Consider the following 17,356-nt stretch of genomic DNA (forward strand, 5'->3'; position numbering starts at 1 on the left):
TGGATCACACAGAGGGCTTGATCCCAATCCATGTGTTCTATCACCAGGTCACTCTGACTCTTACAGGGAGGTTTGGGCTTCTTCCATATATTCTTCATTGAGTTGAGTCTTAAAATATATTTCTGGAACATTCACTAGAGACATAGTGCTAGATGGATCTTGGAATTGGCCCAGGAAGGCAGTGCTAAAAACTTTCAGAATATTAAGCATTTCAGGTCAAGGGGGAGAGGGACAGGTGCAAGAGACCAAGCATGAGTCCTTATTCCAGGACATCCCAGGACAGTGATTTCTGACTTATGCTGAGCACTGGAACCACCAGGCAGTAGCTCTGGTCAGTGACATCAGGATTTCTGAGGCCAGGATCCAGGTAGCAGGGAGCTATTGTCGTGGATGAATCACTGTCTCTGAATCCCTTAATATTATTAGTAGGATAAAGACACTAAGAATGTCCAAGGTGAAAACTTAAGCAACCAGGGGTGTCATGACCCTCATCTTAGGGGACCTGCCTACTCTTCCACCAGCTGAGTCCTGGGTAGCTCTGTGGTTATTTAAAATAAGTGAAAAGGAGAAATGAAACCCAAGAGTGGATATTCATCAGAAAAAAAAAGTCTTAAGCAAGAAAGCTAAAAGATAATTTTTGTTAAATAATGAACACTCATAAAACAGCAGTGTAATGGTATTAAAATGTCTGATTACTTATTTCTCAGCATTCGTCTGATAACTTAAGCAGCATGAAGCAGTAGTTGCACTTAAAAAAATGACAAGAAAATAGCTATTCATTTAGTTGACAGGGAAGGTTCATTTCCTTTTCAAGATCACTGGTGTCACTGCTTATTACCAGCGTGAGTGTCAACACAGGCATCTTTATGCTGAGACGGTGTCCACAGCTCCTTTGCCTACAGTTCCTGGAGTGAACCTCGGTCCTTTCAGGAGGGGTTTTGGGAGGGGCTGCGGCCTGCCCCCTGCCCTAGATCAAGTAGGCCCCAAGACTGCATATTGCTGCGTGATGGCTGCTGAGTTTGGACACGTTCCAAAGGAGGCCTGATGTTCCTAGGCTGGGGGCAGCATGGAGGGAGTGTCTGCTGGGCCTGGGGCAGGCCCAATGCTATCCTGGCATTGCATTCTCAGGGCTGGACCCTTCTGAAGACCAATGACAGCTGGGAATCCTGCCAGCAGTTTTTTCTCTCTTCCTGCCAGCCCCCTTTTCTTCCTGCAGGGAAGGTTCATGGACGGGGGAAATGCCGGAGGAGTCCAGCAGGGCCACAGACAGAAGTGACGTGTCCCCTGCCCTCTGCCTATTGCACCATATTTCATAAAAAATAAACACATTTGTACTGTTTATATATTGCTAATGCTATGGCATCCCAGGCACTGGCAGCTGCAGAGAGAGCTGCACTGTCATGAATCCACCAGAATCCATCCAGAGACAGCCTTGCAGGTCAGGATCTTTGGAGCTTCCCTTTGGACGGGTCAGCAGTGCTCATCTGCCTCGTGCTCTACACAGTGCTGTGAAAATGAAATTAAGGGATAAAAACAAAAGAAATCCATGGGTAGAAAATCCCAGGGCTTTATGGAGTTGTTTGGCAATAACTTATAGTGTACAGCATCGCACAGGTGTGTCTACCTGTGTGTCCACCCCTTGCCAGCCCTGCCTTCTCTGCATCTGTGTAGGACTGGCCCCAGGTTCTTTCCCTATGCGCCTGGATGAAGCTCATAGGTGGTTGTTCTTGGAGAGGTAGGCGATGAGGGCCACGGCCACGCCCACGTAGATGCCGGTCCCGATGGTGATGGACAGCACAGCCAGGAACAGGGCCCGCCGGGAGCTCGTGCTGGCTTGGTGGAAGTCCCCCTTGGCTACGGCTTTGTTGGTCTATTGGAGAGAAAGGAGGGAGGAGAGAAGGAAGTCAAAATGAGCAAGTGGAAGCAAATGCAGTGAGCGTAGTGCTCACCTCTGGCGCCCTGCCAGCCTCCAACTTAGCTGACACCGGAGAGGGAGGACTCATTAGGAGGTAACTGGGCATGCTCCCAGCTGTGGTGGCGGCGGTTCTGTAACTGGTGAAGAGGAAATGCGGGGGCTATTGCTCCCCTGCACTGCAAGGCAGTCAAAGCTTAAAAAAAGGAAAGGGGGCAGCCCGGGTGGCTTAGTGGTTTAGCGCTGCCTTCGGCCCAGGGCGGGATCCTGGGGACCCAGGATCGAGTCCCAGGTCGGGCTCCCTGCATGGAGCCTGCTTCTCGCTCTGCCCGTGTCTCTGCCTCTTTTTCTGTCTGTTACTCTCATGAATAAATAAATAAATGAATAAAATCTTTAAAAAATAAAAAAGGAAAGAGCCCCCAGGAATACCCGTGGCTGGCAGTGCTCCATCACCAATGTGGGGCCCAGGACCCTGGGCATCAGGATGTGAGGGACAGAACAGATATTACATTCTCATTTCTACCGAAGGATGATACTTTCTTTCATTTGAATAACACTGAATTAAAACAAAAATATGTTCACACTTACCTGATTTAATCTTTACATAGTAGGAGTGTGGGGAAGGAAAGTCTAGTTCTCACTTCCCAGAGAAGAAACTATGGCATAAGATCATTAAGTCGGTTGCAGGACACCTAACACTTCCACTGGATGGGATCATGCATTCCTAACTACGTCCTTCCTCACCATAGCTGGAGTGGATAGAAGTCAGCCATCAATAAAATATTTGAAATAAGACCAATACCCATATTTTTGTTCACTCAGTTGGTAGTTGCTTTGATAAGATTCATGTTTCTTGGGGTCACAAGGTGGATAGGCACATAGAGGTTTGGGACAAAGTGTCTGGTAGGGTATTTTGTAGCAGACCCCATATACCCACCCTCAATCCCTTCCTCTGTTGTCCTCCTCCACAAGTGAGACTCAAAATGTGACACAAGAGTGTAGGAACCACCAAGTGCTTCAGCTGTAACCATCCTGAAGAGATCAGCTGAGTAAAATGGAGAATTTGGCTGATGGGAGTGGAGGCTACCATGGACCCTAACCCCTGGGAGGGTCAAGTGAGGCTGTGGAGAGCTAACCCCAAGCTGGCTGGGGCTTCTTTATGGTCAGGATAAAGGCAGAACCCACTCCCCAGGTAGATAGCCTAACTCATTCTCTGGCCTATCTCCAGAAAGCCCGTTTTTCACCGGGTCGCATCTCCACATGTCATCAGTGGTATTTCTGCACTGTGAAGGCTGGTATGAGAGACAGTGTGTTGGTTACTCAAACTAAAATATGCCACCTCATCTGCAATGGATCACAACGGGTCAGACTCAGAGGTAACTCGTGAAATGAACTTCCACCCTCCACAGTCCTGGCCCTGATTGATGAGCTATGGAGCTCCGTGTCGGGCTGAGAAGGCACCTTGGTCTACTTGGTGGCCTCTCTTTCTCTACCTGCTGGATGCTGGAGGTCAATTTTTGCTTTCCTCTTCTAATTTTCTGGTTTGGAAGGGAGCTTGGGAGATCACTGCCGGCAGTTCTTGATGAAACAGAGCTCAGGGAATGCAGAATGGGAAGCCTCCTAGGACAATACCAATTAATTAATTAAGCCTTAATTAGCTGCATTTCGTTTTATCTAGCAGTACTCCCAAACACTCCGGTGTCCCATAACATCATTCACTGGAAATGCCCTTCCTTAGCCGGGTGGCCACCCTCCATCGGAATGGGTTTTGCTGCTCTCTGGCATTATCACCACCCTGGGCCCTGTTGCAGGAGAGGACACAGATGTGCAGAGAAGAAGTCAGGGCACATTGGGCACTCCTTCCCCCTGAACATGGGCCCCGCCCGGAGCGCCTTTGTCCCAACTGGCCTGTGCATGGGAGCTGACCCATTTCTATAACTATGTGAGTAGCTGCCTTCCTGGCTCAACTCCAGAGGCAGGTCCTTGTCTGCTTCATCCATGAGGTGTGCCTTGGAGCCTGGAGGAATGGAGGAACTCACTGAACACTTGATGAATGACCAGATGAGTGGGCTGTTCAAGATTAGCTCCCTTCAAATGCTCCCAGGTGCACGATCCTGGTTCTCTGGAGGCCTCTGTGAGGAAGGTAGTGGCAGGGGGCAGCCTTGACCTAAGCTGTGGCCCAACTCCACAGACCTCCCCTCTGGTGCCTTCTGAGCCCACAGTGCCAGCGCTCTCATCCTCAGGAGCCGGAAGTGTCTGCTGGGGAATCCACAGTTTACTCTCACGGTCCAAGCTGAGAGAACCCCATCAACGTTTTGTTTGGTTATAGGGTAACTGTTCCAGCAGGAAGTGTGTTGGGTTGGAGATGCTATCAACTGGAATATGTCAGAAACATCAAACAGACAGATCTCCATTGATAATCAGGCTGCTTTTCAGCAATGCTATTCAATGTCTGCATTTTGCAGAAGCTCCCGGAACTAGCCACGCTGTTTGCGCTCCACAGACTGGGCATCCTGGTCTAACAAAGGTGGTGTCCGGCACATCCTTTGTTGCAGACAATGGATCCTGTGGCTACAAGGCAGGTTGTATATCCTTCTGAGAGGCTGCAATCTCAGAGAAATATTTCCATCCTGAAAACTTCTGGGCTATGTGTCCAGGCTCTTCTTGCTATGCAGGAGGGCAGGGGTTGTTGTCCTGGGTCCAGAGACCTCAGACTGAAAGCAAGACGTGTATGCATGTGCGTTTTTATGAGATGAGGGTCAGCCATGCTTGCTGGATTCCCAAAGCAGCCACGTTCTCAGCTGCTCTGACTGCTGCATTGGGGTAGGGGGCTGTGGTGAGGAGGAAAGGAGGTATCAAGGAACAGCCAAGCTGGCAACTCCTGGTAGGGACAGGAGGATGTCACAGATGATTCTTGGCTGGAATAAGCAGATGTTATTTGCTTGTCCCAATTTGGAATATAGACTTGTCTACACCCTGGTCTGCACACGCAGCCCATGGTTTGTAAGTGAGCATGCTGTAGGCATGCTGAGAGCCCTCACTCAGGATGGCCCGTGGGTATCGTTAGCTTAAACTGTGCCACATCAGACAGCTCTGCAACAGGAGTCCCCAAACCTGGTGCACATTCCAGCTGCCAGGGAGCTTTGTGAACTCCTGTGCCCTGGTGGCACCCCGGCCAGGGAAGTCAGAAGCTCTGGCCTGGGACCTGGCTTCTGTGCCTTTCATGCTCCCAGGTGATTCCAAAGTGCAGGCAAGATGGAGAGCAAGGTGGCCAACTGTCCTGGTTTGCGCAGGACTAAGAGGGTTCCTGGGACCTTCTGTACCAGAATAGGGACAGTTCAGGCAAACTGGGAGAGACTTTGCTTCGCAGGACGACAGCCCTGGATCTGGCATGGAGAGCATCCTCGAGACCCACATTTTTTCCAACAGAATCATTGTTTCATGTGAGCAGGCTCGTGGTAGAGAGAATGATATTGGGGGAGTTGAAGCTCAGGGAGTGAGCTCAGCCTCTTGCAGGGTACTGCCAACCTGAGGTCCACCCTCATGTTTGGTTGTGGGAGCTGTGTCCTGATGGCCTGTCTGACTGGTGTGCATGGCACTGTTTTGATTCCTACAACTGGACGCTTGCAGGAAGAGAAGCCACCCACACCCTGGGCCCTCATAGTTTTGTTTTTACCTTGGAGGGTGTTATTTCCAAACCTCATTTCCTCTTGACTGGTGTGTGGCTCCCAGGAGTTTATAATTTGCTGGTATTTTACCTCCTGATAGCCTCCTTTCTAATAATGGCAGCATCGGGCTCCCCCTGTTTTTGCAGGGCCATTAAGCCCTGCAGGTGGGGGCCGCATCCCTAATCCTAGTTTGTCCTCCTAGGAAAATGCCTTCTGCTGTGGCAGGTAATGAGTGCCAAAGGAAACAGAAGGCTGATCCACTTTATGCACTTTGTTCTTGGACATTGAAATGGCTTACTTGAGCAGTCTTGGGCTTGTTGGGGGATCCTGCCCTAGGTTTGCCTGTACCTCTCCCACTTTCTCCAAAATGCTGCCCATGGCAGACTTGCTCATGTGGTCTCTGGCGGTGCCTGCTGTCGGTCCCTATGGCCTGCAGCATGGCATGTGTGCTTTCTGACCCTGGATCATTTCCTGCCTAACCTCATCTCCTCCCACAGTGGGGTGGCCTGCCACCAAGGCCCTCCCATCGTGGGGTCCAGGATACTACCAGTGTGTGACTTTACTTCAAATCAAATGCTCCACTGATTTTAAAAGGGGAAGAAGGGCTCTGAGACTCAGTGTTCCCATCTGTGCAGTGGGCCCATGGGACTGAGGCAGGCCTGGTCAGTGTGGGCTCCGATATTGCCTCCTGCCCTTCGCCCTCTGGACCCATGCTCCTTCCACGTGGCTTACCTGTGGCCAGGAAGCTGCCCTGGCTCCTTCTCTGGTCCCCAGCTTCTCCCTGAGTACTGTCCAGCAGCTCCATCAGACTAGAGGAGGGGATGGGCTCACCATTTATGAAGGCCCCAAAACTGATACCTCTTGTAGGTTCTAATGCTCTGTCCTACTCTCTCTGGGCCTCTGTGTGGTGGTGGCTCTGATGTACCTGCCCCAGTCACTGCACTGTCCCTTGAGGCCCCAGGCCAGCCACCTTTGTAAATCAATCCCCCCAAATGATCTAACTGGGGTGAACCATCTATTTCCCTGAAAGCAGCAGCTACAGCTACACTGCTGATAAGATGTTTGCATCAGCCATGATCTGGCTGTGAGGACCTGACCTGTAGGCTTTTTGTTGCCGATGAGATGCTTTCTGGCATCTGGGCACCCAACCAGCCTGCTCTCTCCTGATGGTTATGTTCATCATCCACTGCCGAGAAACACTTCATCCCCAACTTTGTGGCTTCAGACAAGAATAAACACTGATTTCTCTACCAGTTTCTGAAGGTCTGAAATTTGAGAACTGCTCAGTGGGGCAGCTCTGACCTGACCTCAGGTGGGCCTGGGCTGTATCTCCTCAACATCCTTACTGTGTTGTGGGCTGAGGCAGGCCACCAGGCTGGAGGGGAGGCAGGTCTCATGTGCTCATAGTGTCCTCCTGCTGAAACCTTCTGGGCTTCTTCCTCATGGCCCTGTTCACATCTGGTCTGTTCAGAGTCCCCTCCTAGGACAGAAGGCCTCCTTGGGGCATCTCGGGATCTGTTCCTGGGTGCCCCTCATGAAAGTGCAGCCACGGCTCATGCTGGCTCATGCTGGATCCTGCTTGCACAGGTGAATATAATCTCCCATGAGGCCATGGGATGCACCGATGATGTCATAGTCCGGGGCTCCTCCAGCCAGAACAGAATCCAACTGGTGCCATCTTTCAGGGCAGTGACGATTCTGGCTCCCGGGACTAGGCTAAGAGGTGCTTCTCTCCATTGAGCTCCAAGGGCAGGTGCCTACAGGCAGCTCTCTCTCAATGTCACCTCTGTCACTCCTGAAGGCCGAACTACAAGGGAGAAGGAAGTTTGGACACTGGACAGAAGGAAGTTTGACCCTGTGAGCTGGCCCCTCTGGCCTAGTCTGCAAACAGCCATTCCCATTCAGGCCCCTGCAGAAGACAGGATGTCCACCTGCTCCCACTTTGGGCTGGGAAACTTATCTCTTGGGACTGGCTTCTTCTCTTCCTCGCCCTTTCTCCCACAGGTCATGAATGAAGTTTGTTATTTTCTCTTTGGGCCTTTTGCTTAGAAAACAGGAAGTGCAGGTGGCCAACAAGGTCCTAAGAAGTGCCCAGCTGTACCGTCTGTGGGGTCCAGACTTGCACCCCCTGGAAGGCAGCCAAGGGTAAAAGTCCCAGGGGAGTGGGAGCATAAGCATCTGCAATCAGAAGTCAAGAAGCCCTCAGGCCCCAAGGGACACCCTGGGGCACTTTCAGCCACAGCCCTGATGGGGAGGTGCCCTCCAAACCTGCACCCAGAGGTGCTGAGCTCTTCTACATGCTGCCGGACGTCGCACACTGAGACATTACATGTGCACTCTGGATCTCTAGTTACACAACTACCTTCACTTATCTGGTTGTGAAAATACACAGAAACCCGCACTTTTAAACCTAAGAGCACAAAGAACACATTAGTGCTACAAGTCAGGAAAACCACTGGCTTCCTTTCCTTCCCCTCGAGTGAAGGGATTTACACTGAATCAGTAAAAATCACATCACCAAAGACTGTGCAACCAGGACGAACCCACTTTGGCTCGGCATGAGGTCAGTCATGCCATTGGGTCACTCCTCCTGAGGTGGGGATAGGCACCGAGTCAGGCCACCATGTCAGGGCAACATGTCCTTCATCACAAGGCAGGAAGCTTCTTACATTCAGTTGAAGCTCATCCTGCTCAGGTTTTCACGAGAATGGGCAGCGCACAGAGGAATGGAGGCAAATCGACATTCCTTGGGGGGCACTTTCGAATGCTTATACCTATTTATCACTCTCTCTATTGCTGGTGACAGAACCTGCCCTGTGGTAACTTCTAGGAGTTTTAGCTGCAGGGACTGGCCTCTTCTTGGGGTCTCCAACTAGATTCGGGGCACTGCTTTCCTTGGATGCTTCCAGTGCATCCGGGTCCTGCTGGGGCCAGGGACCAGCCGGGCTGTCCCATTGTCTTCCACTTCCTGCTGTGGCTCCCTTCTTGTTGCTCAACCAGCTCTGGGATAACCTGAGATTGATCTTGGCATTGTTGGCATGCTGAAGCCCGTGACTTTATTGTACCCTGTTGCTTGCCTGCCTCTTTCTGGCAGTATTTCACTCACAATAGCTAGAAGTTCGGTCTGAGGCCCGACATCACAAGAGACATGGCCCACCATGGTTACACAGCTGCTCGTCAGCATTGCCAATTTTCAGAATGGGAGAGGAGAACCCAACTAGACGTCTGAAGCCCTGTGCCCCCATGGAGTTGGGTGTTTGGAGGCCAGGAAGGGAATCTGAAGGGACCTTTGAGCATGTGGTAAGACCCAGTCCTCTCCGTTAGGCGGGGAGCTGTTGGCCTTCCACCCTAGGAGAGGAGTCTAAATGGGGTACTGAGGGGCCTTGTCTGAGTCCCCTGCGCAGAGGGCACAGGGCCAATTCCTGCCTGGAGAATCTAAAAGGCAGAAGGGGGCTGGCCAGGGACTTCTGGGTCAGAGCTGAAAGGAGTGCTGTTCTGTGGGGACAGGCCAGGCCCTCCATTGAGGACCGGCCAGGGTGAGCTGCCACGGGCACTGTCTTAGATCCTGTCCAACACAGACCACCTAAGAGGGAAGCAGACCTCCACAGAAAATGCTGACAGGAAATGCAGGGCTTGTCTCAAGCAAACAGTAACTGAGGATGCAGAATGTGCGTGGGGTCCACTAAGAACCCACCAAAACGCACAGATGGGAATGAAAGCCATCCACATCCTCCAGGCCTGGAGGGCACGAGGCCTCGCATGACAGGCTGAGTGGGGTAAGAGTGCTCTATCCCCTACCTGGGCACGCTCACCACACCTCACTTCAAGGGGGCAACAGCTTGGCTGGCAAGCTGGAAGAAGGGGAGGTGGAGGTAGAAACCACACTTGTCCTTCCCGCGCGTGCAGGCAGGGCCCAGCTGAGTGCATCTTGGAAGAACAGTGCTGCATACCAACTGCCAGGCTCAAATGGAAAAGAGACACAGTAGCAAGTATTGGCGAGAATGTGGAAAAACCAAATTCTCATACAGTCCTGGTAGGAGTGTAAATTCTTATCACTACTTTGGGAAACAATCAGTACTTCTTACAGCTGGACATATGGACACATTATGCAACAACAAATCTACTCTTAGTAAATATTTGAGATATTGTTTATATGCTTGCCAAAGCATATCTACAAAAATGTTTGTAACAACAACTGTCATAATACCTCCAAACTGGGAGCCACCCAAAGGTCCAACAGCAATAAAAAAAGATAAACAATAATGGTATCCAGTAATGGTAAATATATAAATCTCAGAAACATAATGTGGAACAGAAGTACAAAATAGGCTAAAGTAGTCTGTGCAGTTGGCACAGAAGTCAGGTTACTGGATATCTTTGGGGAGGGTCAATAACTGGAAGAAAGCATAATTAAAGAACTCTCCTCTTTCACTCCAATGATTCAAATTAAGTGATCAGAAAAGAACTTTTCATAAAGAATAGAGAAACTCATTTTATGAAACTAGTAAAATCTTGATATCAAAACCAAAAAAGGGAAGTAAGAGAGAAGGAACGGAGATGCTCATTTCTCCATAAACACAGATGCCCTTCAAGGGTCAAGTGTGCTCTGGCTTCCCTCTCCAGACTGCTCTTGGGCCTCTGTATTTGCAGTAGCTTCTTAAGCTCCTACCTCACCTACCATATTCTCATGGGAGCCTTACCTGCCCTGCTGGGAGAAGGGCTCCTGGGGGTCTGGTGCTCAGCACTCCGGCACCCCTATAGCTGCACATTGCAGGAGCCTGGACAAACTCAGCACACATTCGCTCAATGAATAAAGAACAGAGGATGGTGCAGCCTTTTCTCCCACTGTTCCTGAGTGCAAACATGCTTTGGTCAGAAACATTTCCACCTTATACAGAAACCCCCTGGAGGTATCCTCATGGCTGAGAATCCCTGGCCTTATACAATGTCTATAAGCTGATAAGGAAGATATAAATCAGGGGTATCCACAGAGGAAATATTTACAACCATGGCTCCTTGCTATGCAAGGTGAAGCCTACTTGGCTCCGGTGCTGAGCACCAGGCAGGACTTGGCTGTTTAACTTTGGGCATGATGACAGAGGGAGAGGGGTTTGCTGTTCCTCAGGGAATCCAGGAGAGGAGGGGGAAGAGAAGAGCCAGGAAGAGCGTCAGAGGCTGGGTCGAGAGTGACTATCTCAGTGTATGCCCTGCAGGAGAGTTTTCTCCTGAGGATGGAGGTATTCTATGTCTGTGCTGCTCAGTGTGGTGGCCATTAGAACATGTGCCTCGTGCAACTGTGGAATCTCTCATGGCCACATGTACTGGCCCTGCTAGGCCACCATCTCCCCTTCTGGAGATGATCTGGAATGTTCCAAAGGGCCTGGGATCTGGCCTTTCATGGATGGGCCAGGAACCTCGGGCCAATATTTCTCTTAGCTATGGGTTGGTTTTTTTAACAAGCTTTGTCAACACCTTCACTTCCTTTAGCTGGAAGTGTTTGGGTTTCTAGTACAATCACGATTTCCTCTGAGAGACACCTTGCTGGTTTGTTTCTCCTACACTTATTTTGTGGGTAAGATTGGATAAGGTCAGATGTTTCCACGTTCCATGTCACCCATGGACACATTCACTCCATTCCTGTTGAGGAGCAGGGTTTAGGCACAGCTAGGAGGACCTGAGCAGAAGATGCCAGCACCTGATACCAGCCTCCAAAAGTTGTGACAGGCTCCCAAAGACACCTGCTGTCTCCAGAAACATCTCTGGAAATTTTTAACACTTTGGATGCTTTATGGTTCATTTTTTCTCTAGTTACCAATGTCCATCTGGCTGGATTACATTTCTTTGCATTATTACAAAGGTTATCTCCTTTATTTATAACTGTTAACATTTGCTATGCACTGACAAGGTACTCAGAGCTAAATTCAAAGAGACAGTCTCTATGTAACATTTTGAATGAGAATAGCAAGATAATTTGGAGCTAGGCCACAAGGATGGAGAACCTCTCAGAGGCAGGCAGTCTCACACCAATCCTCAACACGCGTGTTCCTTTCCTCACATGTATGTAGTTCTGCATGTGTATTTATGATTTCCCCACTTTTAAGCAACTGTTCTATTTTAAGCCATTTAAGACCATGGATCTTCTGTTGCTAGTTAGGTCTGAACAGCAGAAAAGAGACTGGTTGTGAAACAAATGTACAACTGTATTAGTGTAAAACCTGGCTCAAACCTCAGTCACCTGGGTGTGGGAACGAGCATGGGCCTTCCCAGAGCCACCCCACTGTCCTTGATTTGGGCCACTGCACTTGGGGGCAGAACTCCTGCAAGGATGTCTGAGGGCCCCATTGTCAGAGTCATTTCTTCTTGGATCTCATCTCACAGAGAACACCACACACATCAACAGGAACAGCAATCACCCTGCTATGCTCGTGTAGGGCATGGGAGCTACTGTCATCTCGCATTCTCCATGGTGGATTAGAGAAGCTGTCAAACCCTGGAGAGCACCCAACTCCTAAGAGGCCTTCCCAAGGGGCCTTCCACCTTGCAGCCTCCAGCCAGCTGATGCTTTCTCCCCTACAGGCTGGCCTCCAGTCCCAACCTGAGAGAAGCTTGCTGTGGTTTCCCTTCACACTTGTTTTGTTTGCCTGTGAGAGGAGGGCTGGAAGGCTGAGACTCCTCCAATGTGATCCCAGGGAACCTGAGAGGGACCCAGGCAAAATGGGAGCCCCTGGGGAAGCTGAGGGGGGCCTTCTACTCTGCCCTGCCTCCTGATGCCTCCGACTGCCACCTCCCTGCCCAGGCTGCTGCTGTATGCTCCTACCCAGTGCCCTGGCTCCCCCTGCTTCTTCTGGGATCACAGGTGCTCAGAGTGCAGATTATTAGGGAATGACAATGATCACAAGACCATCAAAGTTCTATTGTTAGTCAGAATTAGAGATGAAATCAGAAAGACTGAAAATTGTCACCTTCTCCATTCTCAGATTTGAACAGCAGTAAATGGCCATATATTTGCATATTTCCTTATTCTGTGTCTTTCATTCTTTTTAAAAATGTGTCTATATAATACATATGCATGTCTGTACATACACAGATACACATGTGCCATATATGTATTATATATACACACATTAATATATAATACATATACCTATACACACACATCCTCCCCAAATACAACATTTATAAGGAAAAGTGCGCAATTCATAAACATACAGCTTGGTGAATTTTCACAACATGCACACACCTGTGTAACCAGCACCTGGATGGAGAGCAGAACCGAGTCACTACCTGGAAGCTCCTCTGTCCCCTTGCTGTCACTCTCCCCAGCAGGAATCACTGCCCTGTCTTAAAATAGGCTATGTGAGCTTTGCTTTGGAACTTCTTATAATCGATCCTGTAGTGTAGATCCTAGTGTGCATGGCTCTCTTCACTGTCTGTGATTCATCCCTATAGGGGTACATAGATAGTTGATTCTCTAGTGTCCTACTGTATGAATATTCTGTAACTTCTTTGCCAATTATCCTATGCAAAGGTAGTGTCTAGTTTTCAGGTATTTATGAATAAGACCGCTATAAACATCATAGTACCTTATTTTTTTTCTTGTACCTTATTTTAATGAACATATATACTTATTTTTGTTGGCATACAGCCAGGAGTAGACTTGTTGCTAACAGAATATGCATATATTCATCATGTAAAATAATTTTTAGTCAGAGTAATGTGCACAGAGGGTTTTCTGATAAACCAATGTTAATACTTTATCATAAACTAAAGTCCATTTTTTAAGACTTACTGTCCACCTTCTGTCCTGGGACCCCATCCAAGATACCACATTGCATTCAGATGTCAGGTCTCCTTAGGCTCCTCTTGGTTGTGACAGCTTCCCAGACTTTCCTTGTTTTGGATGACCTTGACAGTGTTGAGGAAGACTGGTTAGATGTCTTGTAGGATGCCCCTCTACCGGGAGTTATCTAATGCATTTTTGGGAGGAAGACCACAGGGGCGAAGTGCCCTTCTAATCACTGTAGTCAGATGGATGGTGCTGTGTCAGCGCGGTTCTCTCCTGGGTGGTGGACTGACGGAGCCTCCTGTTAGAACAAGGAAGCCAAACCATCTTTTGAGCACCCTTGCTCATTATAGTTATCATTATTGTTTCAACTGAGAGATCTGCACCCTGTTGGATGTGGATCATCTGAATAGGAACGTGAGCCCATTTACCCCAAACACAGATGAACAGACCAAATAGCCGGCTTTCTGACCATGAGCCAGCTTTCCTACTCTGCCAGTCCGGATGCTGATGGCTGAAGAGGCACGGTCTGTTCCCGGGGCTGCAGCTCCCACTTTCAGTGGAAAGTGCAGCTCAGCAAGGAAAATCAGCCCTGGGCTTCAGAGAGAGGAGGGAGAGAGGATGAGGGAACAGGGATGGAAGGAAGCAGGAGGGAGAAAGGCCACCCCAGTATGTGAGGCAAGCCCTTAGCCTTGAGCAGGCTGTCTGGCAAATCAAATTTCTGCAAGCTGCAGATCTACACCTGAGCTCAGAAAAGTGGGGGCAGGGGAGAGAGAGAACCTCATACCATCAGTATATATTGCTACCACTGAATTTATCTTGTCTTTGCTGGGCTGAGAATTCTCAGCAAATCTTCATGTGATACCATCTCAACAGTCTTAGGAACCAAAATATTCAGATCCTGGTTCCCTCTGCCCTAACCCAGTAGGACATATGAGAATTCCTGGTGCTGGCCAGCTGTAGATGACAGGCTTTTTTCCTCTAACACTGGCTGGCAGGAATCAAATCACCCTCTCTCCACCTGGACAGAAGCCAAGCTTGAGACTCAGCTGGGGATGGATCTTAGCATATAACCTTGTTGCACACAGAGCTGCTTCCATCTGCCTTAGCCTCCGGGAAGCTCCCATGTCCACATCTGAGCTCTTTTCCAGTCAAATTCAATGTCAGAGTAGAGACCTGCCCTTTGAAATTCAACATCTCATTTTGAAGCCCCCAAATTCATGTCCAAATGCCATTCTAAGGAATCCATATGTCCCCCCTGAGGCTGGGAGGGCCTGTAGACAGACCAGGAAATGTGTATATACCCCTGAGCTCCACCACCTCTGTAAAAGGGTAGTTTTGAATTACTGGCATTAGGGGACTTTAAAAAAATTCCCCTATTCTTTTAAATCCAATAAAAGGAAATTTCAAAAAAAAAAAAAAAAGGAAATTTCTTGTCTTTGCTTTTTAATTAATTCCAACCAAGCAGTTTCTCAGTAGCCTGCATCCAACATCCGGCACTTCGTTAGAAGGTCTAATAAAGAAGTCAACATCAGCATATTTGTGATGATCTGCTCCCAGTCAGGGGGCCTGGAGGACCAAAGTGAGGAGTTGGTGCACACGTGGGCAAGGTGAAGGATACCCCATTCTCTACAGCTTGAAATCCATGCATCTGAGCTGAAACGGGGTGATGCAGTAGAATAAAGGGTGTGTGTGTGTCTGTCTGTTGTGCACACATATCTCGTCAAATCATGCCTCAGAGGCAAACATTCTCAAAATAGGGAAAGGAAAAACATAGAAACATCCTCTTTGAACCAAACATTTCCCAAAATGTGGCACAGGGGATGTGGCCCAACAGGCATTTGTGGGAAAGAAAGCTCAGCCCCTTTTTTCAGGTTGAAATATCCGGATTCTTCTTAAATGATAACTCTCAAGGACTCCGCAGGAGCAGGGGACATCTGGATTATTCAGAAAATAATCCCAGTTAGGACGGCTGGTCCAGCTGGAGCCTGATTTCCAAATGGAAATGCCCTTTTTCATTTGGGATTTAAAAAACAAACAAAACAAAATTTGGGAAATGAGTGATTTATGCTCATAATTAGGTACATACAGGAAGGCCTGTGGGAGTTTGGGGATGGACCGGAAAGTTTGTATCTTAGCTTAGGTTGCTGAGACACATTATCATAGATCTGGCACTCATCTTCCTCACAGTTCTGGAGTCTGGAAGCCTGAGATCAGGGCTCTGGTGAGGACTTTCTTCCTGGTTTACAGATGGCTGCCTTTTTGCTGTGTCCTTGCATGGAGGAGGGAGAGCACTCTGGTCCCTTTAGCTCCTTAGTAGGGCACTAATCCCATCATGGGGCTCCAACCCCATGGCCTCATCCTAACCTGATACCTCTGAAAGGCCCACCTCTGAATGCCATTGCACTGCGGGCAGGGATTCCACATTTGGATTTGGAGACACCAACACTCAGTCTTTGGCAGTCTAGTTCACAGGCATGTTTCTGGGGAACAAAAAGCAGTCAACTGAACCAAAGATCCTGTCTTGAAGTGGACAGAGGTGGTTTGTAGAGGCTCCTGTGTGATTTACAACTCTTATCCCTTAGGGTGTACTCCAGGGTCACATCCAAGGGATGCCTGCCATGACCACCTCACTTTCATTCCACTTCACTCAAAAATAAATTCTGAGACTTGACTTCCTTTTTCCCACTAAGTCAGCAAACATTCAGGGGGGTGTTTTATGTCAGGAATTCTTGCAGCAGGAAAATAAAAACAAATTACAGGCCCCCGAGGAAACAGAATTGGAAAGTGCACATCCTCAGCTGGCAGGCCTTGCAGCAAAACCAGAAGGCAGCGAAGTTCCTCAAGAAAAGGCAAGACAGCCAGGAGTGAGACCCAAACAGGGACCAACACAGGCTACTCACTGGCAGTAGATGTGAAACAGTTTTAGCAAGTTCAAATCCAGCTCCTTGCTAAGCAAGCCGTCATAAGAGGACTGACTGAATGTTAGAAACAAGGGAGCAAGCCAAGTGCAGCCACACAGAGTCCCAGCCTTGGAGAGCCAGATGCAATCTCAGCAGTAAACACTGTGATGCTCACAGATTGGGGGGACATTTCTGCGGGACACATCATAGCTGTATTCACAAGTCAGCATGGTGTTTGAATTCAGGATGGAAAAAGGTACGGATTCACTCAAGTTTTGGGGATAGAACTGCAAAATCATTCCTTAAAATCCTTCACTCGTTAAAGGAATATTTTTTTAGTGTCACCCTCATGCAAGGTGCTGTGTTAACTCTGAAGGTAAAAGGGTGGGGAGTATGAACATTAATGTCGTAAATAGTTCCATGACAGTGTAGTGTGGAGGAGTATGGCTGGACCCAGGGGCCAGAGAAGACTTCCCTGGAGACTCAGGGCTTGAGTTTGGAGATGCCTTGTTGTGGGAATGGGCAGGGGATGCGGGTGGAATACAGGGAGAAAGGACTGGTGAGGCCAGAGAGGAGAGAACAGAATGGAGATGCAGAGAGGCCCAGACCGTGCAGGTCTGGTGCACCCTCTAACGATGGAGGCTAATGAGGGTGTGCTTGAAGAAGAGGGAAGGGAGTGTGGGTGGGAGAGCATGAGATGTGCATCTTTCAGATGTTCCCCATGCCTCTTCTGGGCCAGCCCAAGTGAGTGACAGGGACAGAAGACTGGCTAGTCAAAGGTGACACCAGTGAAACAGGGGGAAGTGTGTAGATTTGGGAGGCGGTCAGGGGCCGGCAGGGTGACCACAAATTTGACCTTGGGCTCTGGATATCCAAGTAAAGACACATATTTGTCTATATGCATCTGGGCTAGAGTTATGAAATCAGAAATTCACTATATGTGAATAGCAGTCAAAGCTGTGGGCAACAATGAGATGGTCAGGGGTAAAACAGTTAAATCAGGAGACGAGGGGCTTACTGCGAAGCTTTTTGTTGATTCTTCCAATCCAAGCTCTACAGCCCCACCATGATGTGTCCTTACATGTATTCA

The 17,356-nt window shown here is 49.0% G+C and overlaps 2 protein-coding genes across 8 annotated transcripts in view; one reads left to right on the forward strand and one right to left on the reverse strand.

Moving 5' to 3' along the window:
- The window catches only part of LOC144294232 (uncharacterized), a 398,687-nt gene that overhangs the window by 213,635 nt on the left and 167,696 nt on the right, over positions 1-17,356 (forward strand). The gene's annotated exons all lie outside the window — the stretch shown is intronic.
- The window catches only part of SYNDIG1 (synapse differentiation inducing 1), a 188,806-nt gene continuing 172,074 nt past the window's right edge, over positions 625-17,356 (reverse strand). For 4 of the 6 annotated variants that reach the window (XM_077866049.1, XM_077866051.1, XM_077866050.1 and 1 more), the window contains exon 4: positions 625-1,870. In XM_077866049.1, coding sequence (XP_077722175.1) covers positions 1,712-1,870 — 159 coding nt within the window. In that variant the 3' untranslated portion in view covers positions 625-1,711. The other 2 variants (XR_013361690.1, XM_077866055.1) reach the window with 2 other exon arrangements.

Source organism: Canis aureus, chromosome 22 (assembly GCF_053574225.1).
Source record: "Canis aureus isolate CA01 chromosome 22, VMU_Caureus_v.1.0, whole genome shotgun sequence".
Taxonomy (NCBI): Eukaryota; Metazoa; Chordata; class Mammalia; order Carnivora; family Canidae; genus Canis; species Canis aureus.